Source organism: Capra hircus, chromosome 19 (genome assembly GCF_001704415.2).
Source record: "Capra hircus breed San Clemente chromosome 19, ASM170441v1, whole genome shotgun sequence".
Lineage (NCBI taxonomy): Eukaryota > Metazoa > Chordata > Mammalia > Artiodactyla > Bovidae > Capra > Capra hircus.
Genome location: NC_030826.1, coordinates 13,181,636 through 13,197,577, shown reverse-complemented (window position 1 = coordinate 13,197,577; position 15,942 = coordinate 13,181,636). Strand labels below are relative to the sequence as shown.

The 15,942-nt window shown below is 40.6% G+C and overlaps 1 protein-coding gene across 7 annotated transcripts in view; it reads left to right on the top strand.

Annotated features, from left to right (window-relative positions):
• ACACA (acetyl-CoA carboxylase alpha) overlaps positions 1–15,942 on the top strand; it is a 287,918-nt gene that overhangs the window by 154,317 nt on the left and 117,659 nt on the right. For 6 of the 7 annotated variants that reach the window (XM_018064168.1, XM_018064170.1, XM_018064174.1 and 3 more), the window contains 3 exons: positions 804–893; positions 2,742–2,860; positions 13,619–13,642. In XM_018064168.1, the coding sequence (XP_017919657.1) occupies positions 804–893; positions 2,742–2,860; positions 13,619–13,642 (233 nt within the window). The remainder of the gene's footprint in view (positions 1–803; positions 894–2,741; positions 2,861–13,618; positions 13,643–15,942) is intronic. The other variant, XM_018064171.1, reaches the window with a different exon arrangement.

The following is a 15,942-nucleotide window of genomic DNA, read 5'->3' as shown; positions in this document are numbered from 1 at the left end:
TATTGAGGGCTTCACCTCTTGTGCTTTTATCTAGAAAGTATTCTAGGACACAATGAAGTGGTGGTACTGGTTGATTTCTGATATTTGAATCAGATGTATAAATTGGTTAAACGGGGAAAAGCTACTTAAATAATCATGCAATTTTATTTTAATGCTTACTGTTAAGCTTTGTACAGAGCCAATTGTATAAAAGAATACTGACTAATTTTACTGCTAATTCAAAGAACCTTGACTTGTGTTTTAAACATCATTTTGTCAGGAATGACTTTGTATTTTTCTACTTGGAAATAATGATAATATTATCATACCTAGCCAAGGGAATCTTCTAGCTTTCTCTCAGATTTCCTTCTGGGGAAACTAAGGAAGTGGGGACAGAGTGGGGGGAAGGATATTTTTGTTTATTTGGTTCATAGTTGAAATAGAGTTCAAATCTATGGTTTACCATAGCAGAGTACTGACCCAATATATTAAACGTTAAGTTCGGCTGTATGTCAAAAAAGATAATAATAGCCATAAACATTTAATAGCATATAATTAATGCAATGTTAATGCATGTCTGTGAATTTTACATATACTGTCTAACACTCACGACAGCCCTTGAGGATAGGTATTATTATTTTCCCCATTTTGTATCTGAGAAAGCCAAGGCAGAGAGAAGGTAACTTCATGCAAAGAGAAGATAAGTTTTTAAGTTTGCAGACAAAATGCTCAAAGTTTCACTAATGCTTCTAATGCTAAATATTGTCCATTGGAATTGTTCTCTTATGGAGGTAATGGCTGAAGCTTGTCTTTGTACCTTCCAGAAACTCATCTTGTCCGAAACATCGATTTTTGATGTCCTACCAAACTTCTTCTATCACAGCAACCAGGTCGTGAGGATGGCAGCTCTGGAGGTGGGTTCTCACAGTAACATGACGTCACCTTTTTCTCAGCTTCTGGCCGACTCCTTTGGCCTGCTTGGCTGTTATCAGTCCTTCTTCTTTGGCCTTAATGTTGGTTCCCAAGAGTAGAGTCTTTTCCTCTAAAACAAATGCTGGACTTTGGTCTTACTTTTATTCAACTGTGCCAACTCAACTAATCACCAGTTTCCGGGTTCCAGTCACAGCTGCCAGCATTTTTCAATTCTATTTTCCAAGTACTTGAATCCTTCCATTTCATAGTGATGAGGATGCCCTGTAACACAGTAAGTGAAAAATACGTGGCTGATCAGAACAGTACCATTTTGTGATTTGGGCCAAGTAAAATGGATTCTAGTCATATTCTGAATTGTCAAGCAGCTCTTATGAACTTATGAACTATTTCAGCGTGAGAAGGAAAGTTTAATGAACTGTGCTTTAGGTGCTTTACTTTATTTTTCTCATTTAATCCTCCAAATACTTCATGAAGTAGAAGAAAGTAAGACTGAGAGGTTAAGTGACTTGTCTGTATTCACATGGATAATAAGTGGAAGAGTTTGCATTTGAACCCAGCTCATTCTGACTCATGGACCTTGCTGTGTCCCCTCTAGCATACTGTCTCATTAAGCACAAAAATTGCAGGCCCCAAATACTGCTGTAAAGTTTGCCAAGGAGGTGTTTTTTGGAGGTGAGGAAAAGGAGTGTCTTAGATGATTTTTATGTGGTGTGACACCACTACAGTCTTCTGCGTGCTCCTTTGGGTTACTTTTTATTTGTATTCTGTGGGGAGACTGTCATGAATCCTACTCAGTAAATACCAAAATTGGAAAACATCTAAGTGTTCTACAATGCTGTTATGCTATTTAATGCAAAGTCTCCTTGTATACCTCACATGATGATAGGATTCCATGTTCCATCGTGTGTGCATGGCAAATTGGCTGTGAAGTTCATGAGGTTGAACTGACAGGTTTTCCTGAGAAATAGCCTGTTGCTGTTTCTTTGAGTCAAGTTAGTGTATTTGAGATATTATATGTCACATTATGCCTTCAGATTTTGCCGAGGATTTGGGTGATATGAACAATGTAAAATTTGATTTGGGCCAGTTTGAAAACAGAAGAAAGATACGAGATAGTGAATGAGTGAGACTGTACTTCGGTGGTTTCTGTTTTGTATTTTCACGCCTCAGGTGGCCCAGAGCCGACACCTCTCATTTTTCTCCCTGTTTGCTTTCATCTTCTTTTTACAAAAAAATTATTTATTTGGCTGCATCGGGTCCTCACTGTGGCACGTGGGATCTTTGTTGTGGTGCTTGATCTCTCTAGGTGCAGCGTGCAGGCTCCAGAGGATGTGGACTCAGTAGCTGTGGCACATGGGGTTAGTTGCCCTGGAGGCATGTGGGATCTTCCTGGACCAGGGATCGAACCCGTGTCCCCTGCATTAGAAAGTGGATTCTTAATCTCTGGACCATCAGGGAAGTCCCTGATTTTATATTCTGTTGAAGTCATCATGTGTAATGAATTAATAGTCCTAGTTCTGTATTCCCTTCTGCTAATGATCAGTTTCTCTCGAGTTTAGATTAGTGTAAGGGGCTTTCAGCACACCTAGAGGTGTCCAGCAGAGGCAGGCTGGCTTCTTTTCCCATTTATAGTCATGGGTATGGTTGTAAGACTCCAGCCGTATTAATTAAAGCAAGGTGTGTATGTGTGTATTCGGCAATGGGACTTCTGTCAGCAGAGACCACCTTCTTCACCATCCCTCTCTTTTCAGGACTGTCTTTTCCCTGGGCTCACCACCTCTGAGTTTCTGCTTTTCAAGTGTATTTACTGAGGATTATTTTTTAACCAGGTGTATGTTCGAAGGGCTTATATCGCCTATGAACTTAATAGCGTACAACACCGGCAGCTGAAAGACAACACCTGCGTGGTGGAATTCCAGTTCATGCTGCCTACATCACATCCAAACAGGTGAGTCTGAGCGGGTGCATGCACCTGAGCCAACCAGAGCTCTATCTGGAGAGTTTGGGGGAGGGGGAGGGGTAATGTGTGTGAACATTCTCTGTGGTTTTTTTTTTAGCTAGAAATGTAGATCAGACAATGAATACATTTAAGCCATGAGAGAAGAGCCTCTTGGCAGCTATTTCTTTTCTTTTCTTTTTTTTTTTTTTGCTTTTTGATCTTTGACCTGGAGAGAGAGAGTATGGTCTAATTTAGATACAAGGTTAAGAGGATTCCATTAATTTTTACTTGTGTTCTGTCATGAAGGAGGCATAGTTCTTTCTTTTTATAAGTTAGAAAGAATTTACTGGTATTTTACTTTCTGGAGTTTTGCCAGAAAATCACATTTGTAGCAGTTTAAGTCAACAGGATATAAAAATATTTTGAGTGGAATGCCTTTTTCCCCTTTATGTTTGCTGTGGGTTGAACCTGAACCAGTTTCATGATCTCTCCAAAAACACACATGTAAATTTAGCAGTTGAAATTCTGTTTTTAAAAATCACACTTCAGAAAGCAAACTTAAATTCAAGTAAATTACTCACATAAGTAATGTGTGATTAATTCCACACATTAATAATGGAATTCCATGTTAATTCCATTAATTTTACTTTCATCCACCCTTAAAAAAATGTACATATGGAAATTTGTTTCCAGTTCCAGCAAATAATACCAAAATATTGCTTTGGCTTTAAGATGGAAATACTTTCTCTAATAATCTCATTTCTCTTGCAAGTATTCCCAGGCAGTGAAAAACCTAGGAATTTCATCCCCACCTCTAGTCATCTCCTTTCTGTATTTTCATTCTCCTCAGTAATACCACAGGAAATATAAATAGCCACAGCCAGTCTTAAGCTGCACCCCCTCCACTTCTTCTTTATGGCCTTTGGTTCTTCATTCTGTGTTACAAAGTACCGTGTCTTTGGGGATCCTTAGTTACAGACAACAGAAATGGTTCTGCCCTGAATTGCCACTTCACCCAAAGCAATAGCAACTCTTCCTAGAGACAAAGAGGTGTGTGCGGGAGCCTTGCGGCCACTGAATGCCAGCGTTGATCCAGCAGAGGTCAGCAGCCGAGCAGCCGTGTCTTCAGAAAAAAGTACTTGTCTTCTTTGTCTCAGAAGGTCCTTTCACTCCTCTCCCTCGAAAATACCTTATGGCTGGCAGAGAAAAGCATATATCTTTGATTTAGCAAGCATCTCTCAGTACATTTTTGCCTCCGTGGATTTCAGAATCTCATTTTCCAGAAACGAATGGCTGTCCTTCAGCGAGCAGGCAAGGTACTCATGGCACACACGGGCTCAGCACTCGGGCTTCTTTCTTCTCCTGCATTCCTTGAATAATTGTAGAGAACTACACACTCTACTTCCCACCCTTTGTAATTCTCAGGACATTCGCTTTTTCTTCCTGCTTTGGGCAGTGATTTGTAGTCAGGCTGCAGCGCTGCTTCTGATCTCCTTCCCTCCTCATTGCTCCCCTTGTCTTTCTGAATTGCTTTCCCTGTCCTACTTTCTTTATTTGAGGATCTGTGTCCAGTTTGGTGAGGGAAAGTTGGTTGGAAAATTGAGAGGAATGCCTCTGAACTGTTAAGAAATCTTATTCACCTTTCCTTCTCAGGGGTGTGACTCTGGTATGATTATTCTTGATATGGCTTCAAGACTTGTATACCTGTCCCTCCCAGCATCCAAGGGGTACACATTCTTCTGGAGACCTGAACAGAATCTCGCTGCAGCCTTGCTGTCTTTCTAAAGTCTTCCTTGGTTGTGTGTATACAGAATTATAAACGTAAACAACAGAAGCAGTATTGTAACTGCTTCGATAAAGACTTAAAAAAATAGAAGGAAAGATAAAATAATCTTTGTGAAAACCAGAGAAAATGCCCAAATTGTTTTAATGCTGTTTTAGATCTAAAGTCCTTTTGTTAGTTTAGTAATATAAAATTTACTGTTGTTTAGTGGCTAAGTCGTGTCTGACTCTTTTGTGACCCCATGGACTGTAGTCCACCAGGCTCCTCTGCCTGTGGGATTTTCTAGGCAAGAATACTGGAGTGGGTGGCCATTTCTTTCTCCAGGGCATATTCCCATCCCAGGGATTGAACCTGTGTCTCCTGCATTGCCAGATGGGATTCTTTACCACTGAGCCCCCAGGGAAGCCCATAAAATGAATTATCAACTTTTAATTACAGAAAACTGTATTCAATTTTAAGAACATAGTTTATTCACTTATTACAAATTTGCTTGAATTTAGTTTTGTAAGATCTTACATTTTCTTACAAATGTTTCTGTTAACAATTTGCAGTTATGACTTTATCCTGACATCAGTCAGTATACTGCAGTTCAGCTCTGACACGTACCACCTGGCGTTAGATGCCACACGTTAAGGGCTCAGGTCTTCACAAAACTGCCCCTACTTCAGAATGTGGCCACAAGTGGGTTTCCCCGGCTGCCCGCGGTTCTGACCAACTGGCTATAAATTTGGGGGTACCCATGACCCCTTTGAGTTCAGTAATTCACTAGAACAATTTACAGAACTCAGCAAAGTACTATACGTATAATCACAGTTTTATTATAAAAGATACAGATCCAGACCAACTCAATGAAGAGATACATAGAGTGAGGTCTGGGTGGGTCCTAAACAGTTTTTCCCTTCTTTCCCTGTACAATCCGGGTACCTAGTCCTCCCAGCCTATCAATCTGTTCACCAACCAAGAAGTTCCACTGAACTTCAGAGTTCAGTGTCTCTATCAGGATTTCATTACGATGGCACCGTTGACTGAATCATCGGCCGCTTGATTAAACTCACCCTCCAGCTCCTGTCCCCTCCCCAGAGGTCCAGCTGACCCTCTAGTCACATGGTTGGTTTTTCTACTGAGCAGACCCTGTCCTGAGTTATCTCATCTCTTAACGTAAACTCAGGTGTGATCCAAGGAGCTCATGAATAATGAAGGCACTTCTATTACTTGAGAAATTCCAAGGATTTAGAGCCTGTCCCCCAGGAACTGGGGACAAAAGCCAAGTTCTTTATAATTTCATAGACCTACCACCCTTACAAAAGAATTCTTGAGTATCTTAGTTTTAGCTATTTTTGAGCCAAGTTCCAACTTTTTTCCCTAACCTCAGGACTTTTGTTGTTTTCTATTCTTGTTGTCAACAGCAGGCAATAAGCATTATTGTTTCTAATTCTACAGAAGTCAGTTACAGGAGACTGTCTACCAGTGTTCATTCCACTCTCAGTTCAGTAAAACTCAAGGACATGATTGTGTCCACTAACCTCTAGATTAGTGATTCTCAGAATTAGCTGCTAAGTATTTTAAAAAATAAACCTACTGGGTTCCTGGCTCTCAAGATTCTGATTCATTTCGAACCAGAGTCCAGGGGATCACTTTTTGAAACAGCTTCTCTGATAATTCTGTTGAACATCTGCAGTTGAGAATCAGTACTACTAGACTTTCCCTGGTGGCTGAGCTAGTAAAGAATCCGCCTGCGATGTGGAAGACCTGGGTTCGATCCCTGGGTTGGGAAGATCCTCTGGAGAAGGGAATGGCTACCCACTCCAGTATTCTGGCCTGGAGAATCGCATGGACTGTATAGTCCATGGGGTTGCAAAGCGTCAGACACGACTGAGCGACTTTGACTTTCACTTTCACCACTAGACCAGCACTGTCCAGTAGAAACATATCAGACGTATATTGCAAGCCATATATATAATTTTAAATTTTCTATTGGGTGTATCTAATAAGAAACAGGTAAAATAATATTTTGTTGTTGTTGTTGTTGCTGCACCGAACTGCATGGCTTGTGGGATCTTAGTTCCCCGACCAGGGATTGAACCTGGACCTTTGGCAGTGAGAGAGTGGAGTTCTAACCACTATAACTGCCCGGAAATGCTCAGATAAAGTTACTTTAACATTTCATTTAACCCATTGTATCCAAAGTTTCATTTTAATATGTAATAAAAAGTTATTAACCAGATATTTTCCATTCTTCTTACTTACTCTTTGGAATTTAGACTGTATTCTCTGCTTCCAGCATGTCTCAATACAGACATATTTCCAGCACTTCCTAGCCACATAGTCAACTCAACTGATCAAGAATTAATTAGGACAATCACACTGAGTGCTCTGTTTTATGTTAGTGGTAGTGCCCCTAGGAGAATTATTTTTACAAACTTTGATGTTGCTTATTTTGTAAATGGTTACAGGGACCAGTCACTTCTGACACTGTAGATATACTACAGTATTTTACACATGTTTTAAAAATTATTCAGTGAGAACATAGAACAGGCATATGAATATACACATTTTACATATCTAATGCTGAATTATTTCCCTGGTGGCTCAGACGGTAAAGCGTCTGTCTATAATGCGGGAGACCTGGGTTCGATCCCTGGGTCGGGAAGATTCCCTGGAGAAGAAAATGGCAACCCACTCCAGTACTCGTAACACACCAAAAATTCTTGGGGAAAAAATTACATACATTCTTTAACCAGTTTTTTTGCATTTTCTTTCCTGATACTTGGTCTTCCCCTTCCTAGCCAGGCATTCCTTCGAAGTAGACTAAACCTATCCAGCAAGTCCTTGGGAGTATCTTTCTATGCTGTATTTTCAAAGCAAGACTACAGTCTCTTGTTGTGTACGGGGTCATCTTGTGGAATTCCATTCCTGTAGTTTGTCTTTGACTAGTGATTTAGCCCCTGTGGGTTTGGATGAAACATGGCTCTCTGTCTGCAGACTGACAACAGCAGGGTATTTTTTCAGGAAAATGCCCTAGAGGCCACTTGCATTGAAGACCATGTCCCATCTGTACATGTTTTGATTTTTTAGAGAGGTAGGCAAAACAAGCAGCTGCCATGGCAGATAAGTGGAGCAGCCTCTGAGAAGAGAGAAGACACCCGCTTCTTTTGTATTTCAGCACACTTGGGCAATTAGCATGTGGTGGACATGTTTGGTGCCTTTTTGCTTAAATTTATTGAGATAGTTTGTATTGCTTGACGTTTTTTAATACTTAAATTTTTAAAACATTTTATTGTGGAAAGAAAATTTAACATGAGATCTACCCTCTTAACTTTTTAAGTATATAGTATATTATTGACTTTAGGTACAGTGTCGCACAGCATAACTCTCTGGCTTACTCGTTTTGCTGTACTGAAACTTGTTTGACAATTAATTACTGTTTGTTTCAGTATAATTTGACTGTGTTTTTTTCTAATACACTTCTCAGTGTTAGGAAAGGCATCACATGACTAAACAGTCGTTTAAAAGAAATACCATTTCCTATTTCTGTGACCTTTCTTATCATCCTTCTTGCTAGGTAGGCTTCAGCTAAGGTATATTATCTTCTTCTTGCTCTTCCATGCAAGAGTTCCAATTTTGGGCGGGGGGGGAGTGGCAGGGAACTGTAGTTGGAACTTATTTAGCATCCTCAGGTCTTACCAGAGTATCCAGATATTATCAAGTTTCCCTTCTTGTTAAATTCCTAATTTAAGCATAGTAGGAAACCAGTGTATATGGAACACCTATATATATGAGAAATGTGTGTGCTTTCTTCCCTCTTTATCTTCTTAGCAAGTAAGGACTATGTCCTATTGTATGTGAATTTTTTTTTTTTTTGAGGGAAGGAGATTTTGGATTTTTTTTTTTTTAAGGTAATTTGTAGCCAGTTAGCAATAGTCTTTTGGAGAGAAATGAGTGGGTTTCTTTTAGTCATTTTCTTGGTGCAGGCATAGTCATCATAGCTGATCCACACTGAGAGAACATTTTATTATCATGAAGACTTGAGAGAACATTTTATTATCATGCAGACTTTTAGGGCTTAGTTCTTTTATCTAAGATTCCATCAAGCCAGCTCTTCATTGAGTTCAACCAGTATTTTGCATGGATTAATCCTAGACCTCAAACTGCTATCATTCAGTATTCCCTTTTCTCTGTCTTTTTCCAGGGAGGCCCAGAGTTTAGACTCATAGTTGTGTATTTTTTCTTATTCTGAATCCATAGTTTTATCATTCTCTTGTGCTGGTGGTAGAAAAGCTTGTTACACTAAAGCCTCATCCTAAATGTATTTTTGACGATTCATCGAATCGTTTGACATTCACAATTTTACTTAGCTTTGGACGTATTAAGCAACTCAGAATAATCTGGAAACAAATAGGCTCTTTAGGCAGCCTGTGTATTTCATCTTCTAAAATATAACTATATTTATGCAAACATATGTAAAGTATATTATCCCATAAACTCTATAGCTATGCATATGGCTGTGCATATTATGGCAGTCTGAGAGTATGAAATTTAAAACTCCAGATGATTTTCATAAGTAATACCTATTAGTGAACACAGTTTGCCTTTTGAAGCTTTTCATCTGTGATTCCGATAAGAAGCATCACAGTTGAATCGGAAGATGGAAATACAATTTGTTGTGTATTTCTGTACATGCATAATGGGTGAGGACCGATTTCTTAGACGGAAATCCACGTTTTAAGGTAACTCGAGTTGCACTGTACTTTCTCTGCTATTTGCTCCTTGTGAACTCGGCCCCCTGTGATAGAATGTTTTCATTCAAACACTTTCCATTTCTCTTGTCTCACATCCAGAAGAGATCGGCTACGTTCTCCCCTGATAGCACATTTCGGTCACGACTGTATTTAGGCTCCTGACACCTTCAGTTTCACTGTAGGTGGATGGCCTCTGGACCTTCTTTTCATGAAGGAGGTTGTGAGGAAGTTTAGAAATCAGAAGCCCCTACCATGGGACTCATCAGTGACCCATTGCCATTCTTGAGAATCCTGGTAATCTTTGACACCCAGAGCTTAGAACCCTTCTTTGGCTTGTACTGAGAGACTCAGAAGTCGTCCAATTTGTAGCATTTTTTAGCAGTGGGAGCACTTGGTTGTAGTTGGCAGGCCAGAATGAGCTATAAATAAATAAAACCCCTACAGCTCTTGCTTCCTTCATTCAAGGGAGTCTGCTGATAAGATGCAAGCATCTGGCAGAAGGGAAGATTCTCAGCACGTTTAAGTGCTTACCGTCGTGCTTTCTGGTATCCATGGCTCAGCTTCTGGTCTCTGCTGCGTTATTTTGGCACTCTAGACTCATAAGCTTGGAGAGTCGAGTTTAAAACTCTCAATATATCATTAAGGTAGCCCAAGGTCCCTTCTTGTCAAGTAGGACAAGCTGATTCCAGGCGGAAGGAAAAGCAGAATCCTGGGCACCTGTAAATCCCTGTAGTTTTGTGCTGTGGATTTGTAGCTAATTATACAGCAGGCAATAGTAATGTGTTGTAGCTCTGTTGGCAGACTCGTTTCAGAAAGAGCAGAACCTTCCCACAGAGCAAAGAAGGAGCTTGGAAGGGGGCTGCCGATGAATGAAGCAGTGATCATTTTACTGTAAACGAAAGCTCTGCCATGGAATTGGGGCATCTGAACAGCAAGGAGGTGGTCAGGGAGACGCCAACAGAAATACATGGTTCAGATGTGTTTTACAGCTCCTGATTCGGACTCTTCTGCAGAAACATGTTCACGCAAGGAGGGCACCACTGGTCACAGGCAGTCAAATTGTTCTTTCTCCTATGGTACTGCTGTTAGTTAGTAGGTTATTCAGCCAACCTCTTCTGATTCTGCTTTACTGCCTGATTTAAAAAGATTTTCCTTATCCTGGCTCTGAGTCACAGCTTGATATAACCACTGCTTGTTTGCATGCATCCCCAATCATTTTCCTATAGGGTCTCCTTTTTTCCCCCTACAAGTTAGAAGGCAGAAGAATCGGTAACATTTTTATATGATAAAAGATTTATGTAGGGCCAGCTCAAATTCAGCAAAATGAAATTCAGCTGGAAGGGATGGTAAAAGGCTCTGAGAACTTGTGACTGCCAGAGAAGTCAGTGTTCCTTAAATAAAGAGGATTCAGCCAGCCGGCAGCAACTCTGACTTTGCATTCATATTGAAGCAGGCTCTCCAGCCATCCTAGGCAGGCAGATCAATAAAATCAGAGGTGACTTAATGCTGAGCACCTCAGCATTCAAAGGATTTCTCTTGTCCTCTTTTAAATTTAGTCTATATCGATGTGGAATGCTAACCTCTGGAGCTGAGGTGAGAAAATGCCAGGTCTGGATTCTGATTTATGACACTTTATTTAGCAATGTCCTTGGAAAACATCCCCTTTGATTTCTCAGTTACCACATCTGTAAAATGGAGCTAATCTCCTAGAAGGAAAATGATTTTAAAATTTTTCAAAACATAGTGAGTGAAGATTCATCATCTTAAGTTCTCTGAAGACCTAAACAGCAAATATCTTACAAATGAATTTATACTCTTTCTTTTTCATATTTGAGAATGCAATTGATTGCCCTATCAGAGATTGAGCAATTTGTTTATTTTTGCATGATGAGAATGCAGTGAAATGTGGCAGATTTTATTTTATTTTCAGCTATATAAATGGAATATTTGACTCATATACAATCTCCATGTTGGTGGTTGATTTCTGTGCAGACCACTGATCGAGCGTTCTGGTGTATCACAATAGTGTGCAGTATGCCACATCGGTCATTTTCTTAAATTGATCAAATAGCCCCTATATAGAGTAACAAAATGTATAAATGATTGTTATGGACACGGCTAAGTGTTTACTCTGTAGCAAAGAGTTTAACCTTCCCTGCTTATCTCCCCAACATCCCCACAGATTGTTATTCTACCAAAGGGGATAAACTGACTCTAAACTTAGCTCCTACATGATCGATTTGAGGCCGGTCCTTTAAAGACTGGAGATGTTGGGAGTTTTGTTCTTACCCCATACGGCGTAGATGGTGCCCGATTCTATAACAAAGCAGCAGGGGGCTCCCTGGGCGAGCTAGCGGATTGCTGATAGAGAAGGGCTGTCTTTTTGTTGGTGGCGTTCTTTTCAATTCAGGCCCTTTTCTGCTGGAAACTTGGCCCTCATCTTGGGAAGGACTCCCTAAGGGATTCCAGTAGAGAGCCACAGAAGCAGTGAGACCATCTTATTAGTGTAAGAAATTGGTTAACAGTTGAGAGAGATTGCCCTGGTTTCTGAATCCCCGAACTCTGGATGTGAAGGAGCCTGAGATGCTTTGTTTGTAGGGTCCTTCTTTCTGAACTGAAGTTTATCGTTTAGAGCCTGTGCAGGTGGCCTTTTTCTTGAGAATCCTTTATATCTTAAAAGGAAGACTTTCCTATATTCTCATTAGCATTTCCTATTAGCTTTCTGCTTCTGCTCTAGAACCCACGAGTGCTTGTTGTTTGCTGATGAGGACCAAGTACGTGATAACGAAGGACCTCTTGTAAAATGAAACCCATTCCCCCTAAGAGAGACGGAAAGAATCCAAAGAGCAAAGGTGCAGGGTTTTTGCACTCAGAGGTTGCTCTTGCTGCCTTAGGAATCCGCTCTGTGATACAGGTTTGATGCAAAGAGCATCGCTACTCACAAATCACGCGAGGTATACAGTTTGTGTGCAGTGATATGTCACCACTCTTTATTTATATGGCCAGCTCAGTCTATTCTGCTCCTTTCACTGCCGTGGAAAGTGCATCATTTTCCTCCCTCTCTCCTCCTTCCCACACATCATCAGCACCACCCACTCTGTTCTGCCCATTAAGTCCTCTGTGTGCCAGAAAACCCCAACAATGATTAAATGCTGATAAAAGAGTGTTAGAAGGTTAAGATATCAACCAATCAACCCCCTTACAGGACTCCTAAATTGTGGGTGGTGAGTGTAACTTTTCCCTTTTACCATTGAAAAAAGGGCTTTTATTTGGGTTTTTTTGGTTTGTTTGTTTGTTTGAGTTGAGGAAATGACTGATGTCAAATTAAAGGGTGAGAAAAGCATTGGTGGTAAAGACCAAAGAGAATGCAAGAGACTTGCTTCACAGTTCCCATTCTTATCCTAGTGTTCCTCTCATGGTTCAGAAGCATTCTCTATCAGGAAATTCTAGGGCTTGCCAAATTTAGGTAAGGCTGTTTTCATGGAAGGCCCAGAGATTTTAAATGTTTAAATGTCATGATTGCCCTAAATTAATTTTGTTTAAAAAATATTAATTTGTAATAGTTTATACTAGTCTAATCAGGGAGTCATTAATCATCACCTTCCTGCATAATTTTAGCTTTAAGCTCCTATAGCACAGAATACCTGTCTTTCCTACACCACCCCCAACCCCACCCCCACCGCTCTACAGGAGTGGAGTGAAAGAGAACTAGAAAAGGTGCTTGGAAACCCAGATTCCTGGTGTCTTTTCTTTAGAGGACAGTTTTTAGGTTCCTCACACATCCTAGAAGATCAGTTAATGAGGGAAAGGCTGTGGCGTCAACTTCTCTGAACCTCCTTATGGCATTTTTAGTAAAACAGGAACAAGTAAGATGCTCTCAGAATCTTGTCAAGAATTATACCTCATGTTGAAGCTTAAGATAATATACCATATTATACAGCTTCAGTTAATTTTCATGAGCCTGTCTTTTGTCTTTACTCTGCATTATTTTTGGTAATAGAGCTGTTAAAAAAAAGTGGTAAATACACTTTGACCCTTTCCATCAACAGCTGCTGTGGTAAGGTAAGTCAGCCTCTTTGGAGGCACCCAGTGGGTAGAAGCGTAATGAGCACTTAACTATGTCTGCTGAAGGACAGAGCCGCCACACTGGGACTCTTCACGACGGGTCTGTATCTGCTCTGACAGTTCTTTTATTGCGGCTTTCCCCTAACCTCTCGGTAACTAACTGTGGTTGTTTAATTACAGAGGGAACATCCCCACGCTAAACAGGTACCGTATATTTAGTTTTTTTCCAATTAAAAGCATCTCTTTTCGTAACTTAGTGAAACCAGGAGAAAAAAATAACACTTCACTTGACAAGCTAATATGTTATCTTTCTGCTCGGAGGTCCTGAGCTCCCCTCTGGACATACTAAACTATACTTTCTGTTTGGAAAACATGTCTTCAGCTTTTCTCCAGCCGTTCAAAAAGTATGGAACAGCTTCTGTCTAGCTGTGGACAATAGGGGAATGAATCACCTGTCCGATGTTCAGCTTTGCTGTAAACATCTTTTGCTAAGTTCCCTGTCTAGTTTGGGGCTTTCATAGGAGAAACCCTTATGGTCACTCCTGTCCTGGCAAACTGTTCCTCAGTTTTCCAATTTTTTAGTTTCCTCTAATTTGCGCCTCCTTTTTGAGGAACGCACAGGCAGAAATAGCTGATTTCATGTTTTATCAGTTTGTTACCTGTTTTTCTAAAGTGTTAATGATGCTATGCAAGTCGTTTTATCTCAGACCTGTAATAAATTTAAGACTGGAAGAGTGTATCTAAAGTTTTGATGTGTGTAGCCCTGTGAAGACGTTTCCAGACTGATATAACACAGAGTGGTACTTTTAATAAGTTGAGTTCCTTCTGCTCCTGAACCCAGCAAGGCAACACAATGCAAGTTTGAGAGGACAGTAATTTTGATTGGAATTCACCAAGTGCTAAAGTTGGTGTTGAGCTCTTTGTAGAGGACCAGCAGTGCACTGAAATATGTACAGACTTGTGTTTATTTTGTGCCTCTCCCTTTAAATATTAAGTGATCAAAACTGGTCATAGCTTTTAGTTTGGATGGGGAGAGGAAAGGGAGTGCTTCTGTTTGGTCCTCTTGTCTGCTCTTGGAGGGTAGTCTTGCTTCATTCCTGCCTGCCTTTAGCTGTCCTGGCCCAAGAGCATAGTACCGGGGGAAACAGAAATGTGGATATTTCCCATGGGGTTCCAGTTGAGCGATAAAGATGCTTAACCCCATGCTTGCCACATACACAACCTGTTAGCAACTTCAGGAGTTCCCTTTAAGGGTTATCTGGACTCTCTTTCCTGTCTAACACCAGGCAGGTAGAAGAGATACAATGCCTCACAAACTTGCTCCTTTACTAAACACATCTGGTGATCCTAGAAAAGAGGATGATAGCATTTCTGAGTTTGTACAGCTCTGAATCCCAGTTTCTAGTGAACACCATGTGTAAGACTTGCTTGCCATGTGCTTCGTCTGTCTGTTTCATCCATGGTATCAATGGTCTCCTCTCCCACTCTGCCTTCTAGTCCCTGGTAGTGTCAGAAGATGAAGCACTTTTTCATAGTCGTCTGCCAAGGGAATAAAAACCTGGAGTGTCAGTCTCTATAGTCTGTGTGAGCAACAGTCCCATTTATAAAAAATTCCATTGCCATTTATATTTGCAACAGAGTATATTATATTTGCAGCAGAGTATTTGCAACAATATATACCCATCTCTAGAGTCCACCTTGCTGGCTGTCCTGCGCCCTGCAGTACTGCAGGTGGTGCATTTGGAGATTTTTGAGCAGCTCCCCAAAGTTCAGGTGCCATTGCCGCGCTCTGAACTTGCTTCAGCTCAGTATGCCGGTAACATGTGTCGGGCAAGTCCTAGAGGCACCCTTTAGTGTGGTCCTCCCTAAGAGGCTGTCCTAATGGGCTGGGCATCACTACACTGTACAGCGGTATCTGTCAGTACACACTGCTGAGGCACATCAAGGAACATCCAGATTCATTATGTTTCTAGATCGAACAGATCCATTCCCTTGGAACATCTCCAACACATGTTGGTCCTGCTTACACATACTTTGAGACGCATGCTCTGCCCTTTTGTACTTCACTGGGATGAATTAAGGGCTTTTACTGATGATATGCTTACTTTGGTATAGAAATGTTTAAATATAAAAAAGGCAATTTGGCAAAACTGTTTCTCTTTCAAAAAGGGAGGAGCTATGATCCTTATGACTACTCTTCCCATCAGCCCAGTAAAGGAAAAGATAGACACCTCAGTAAAGTTCCTTTTATAGACTGCGACTTGCTTCTCTCTGATGAAACATGGGTTTTTTTGTGTGTTTTTTTTTAAATAATGATTCACTAAACCATTCCAGATGACTTAGAGTTGTTGTTGTACATGTGGATATCTATCTGTGAATCCTTAATCTATTACAGTTTCTAGAGAAAAATACCTCCAGTGTTGCCTAGCTACCACTCACTTGGCTGGCTTACTTCCTTTTAAAAGAGAGGATGTTTTGGGGAAGGGGAAGATGCAGGATGGTTT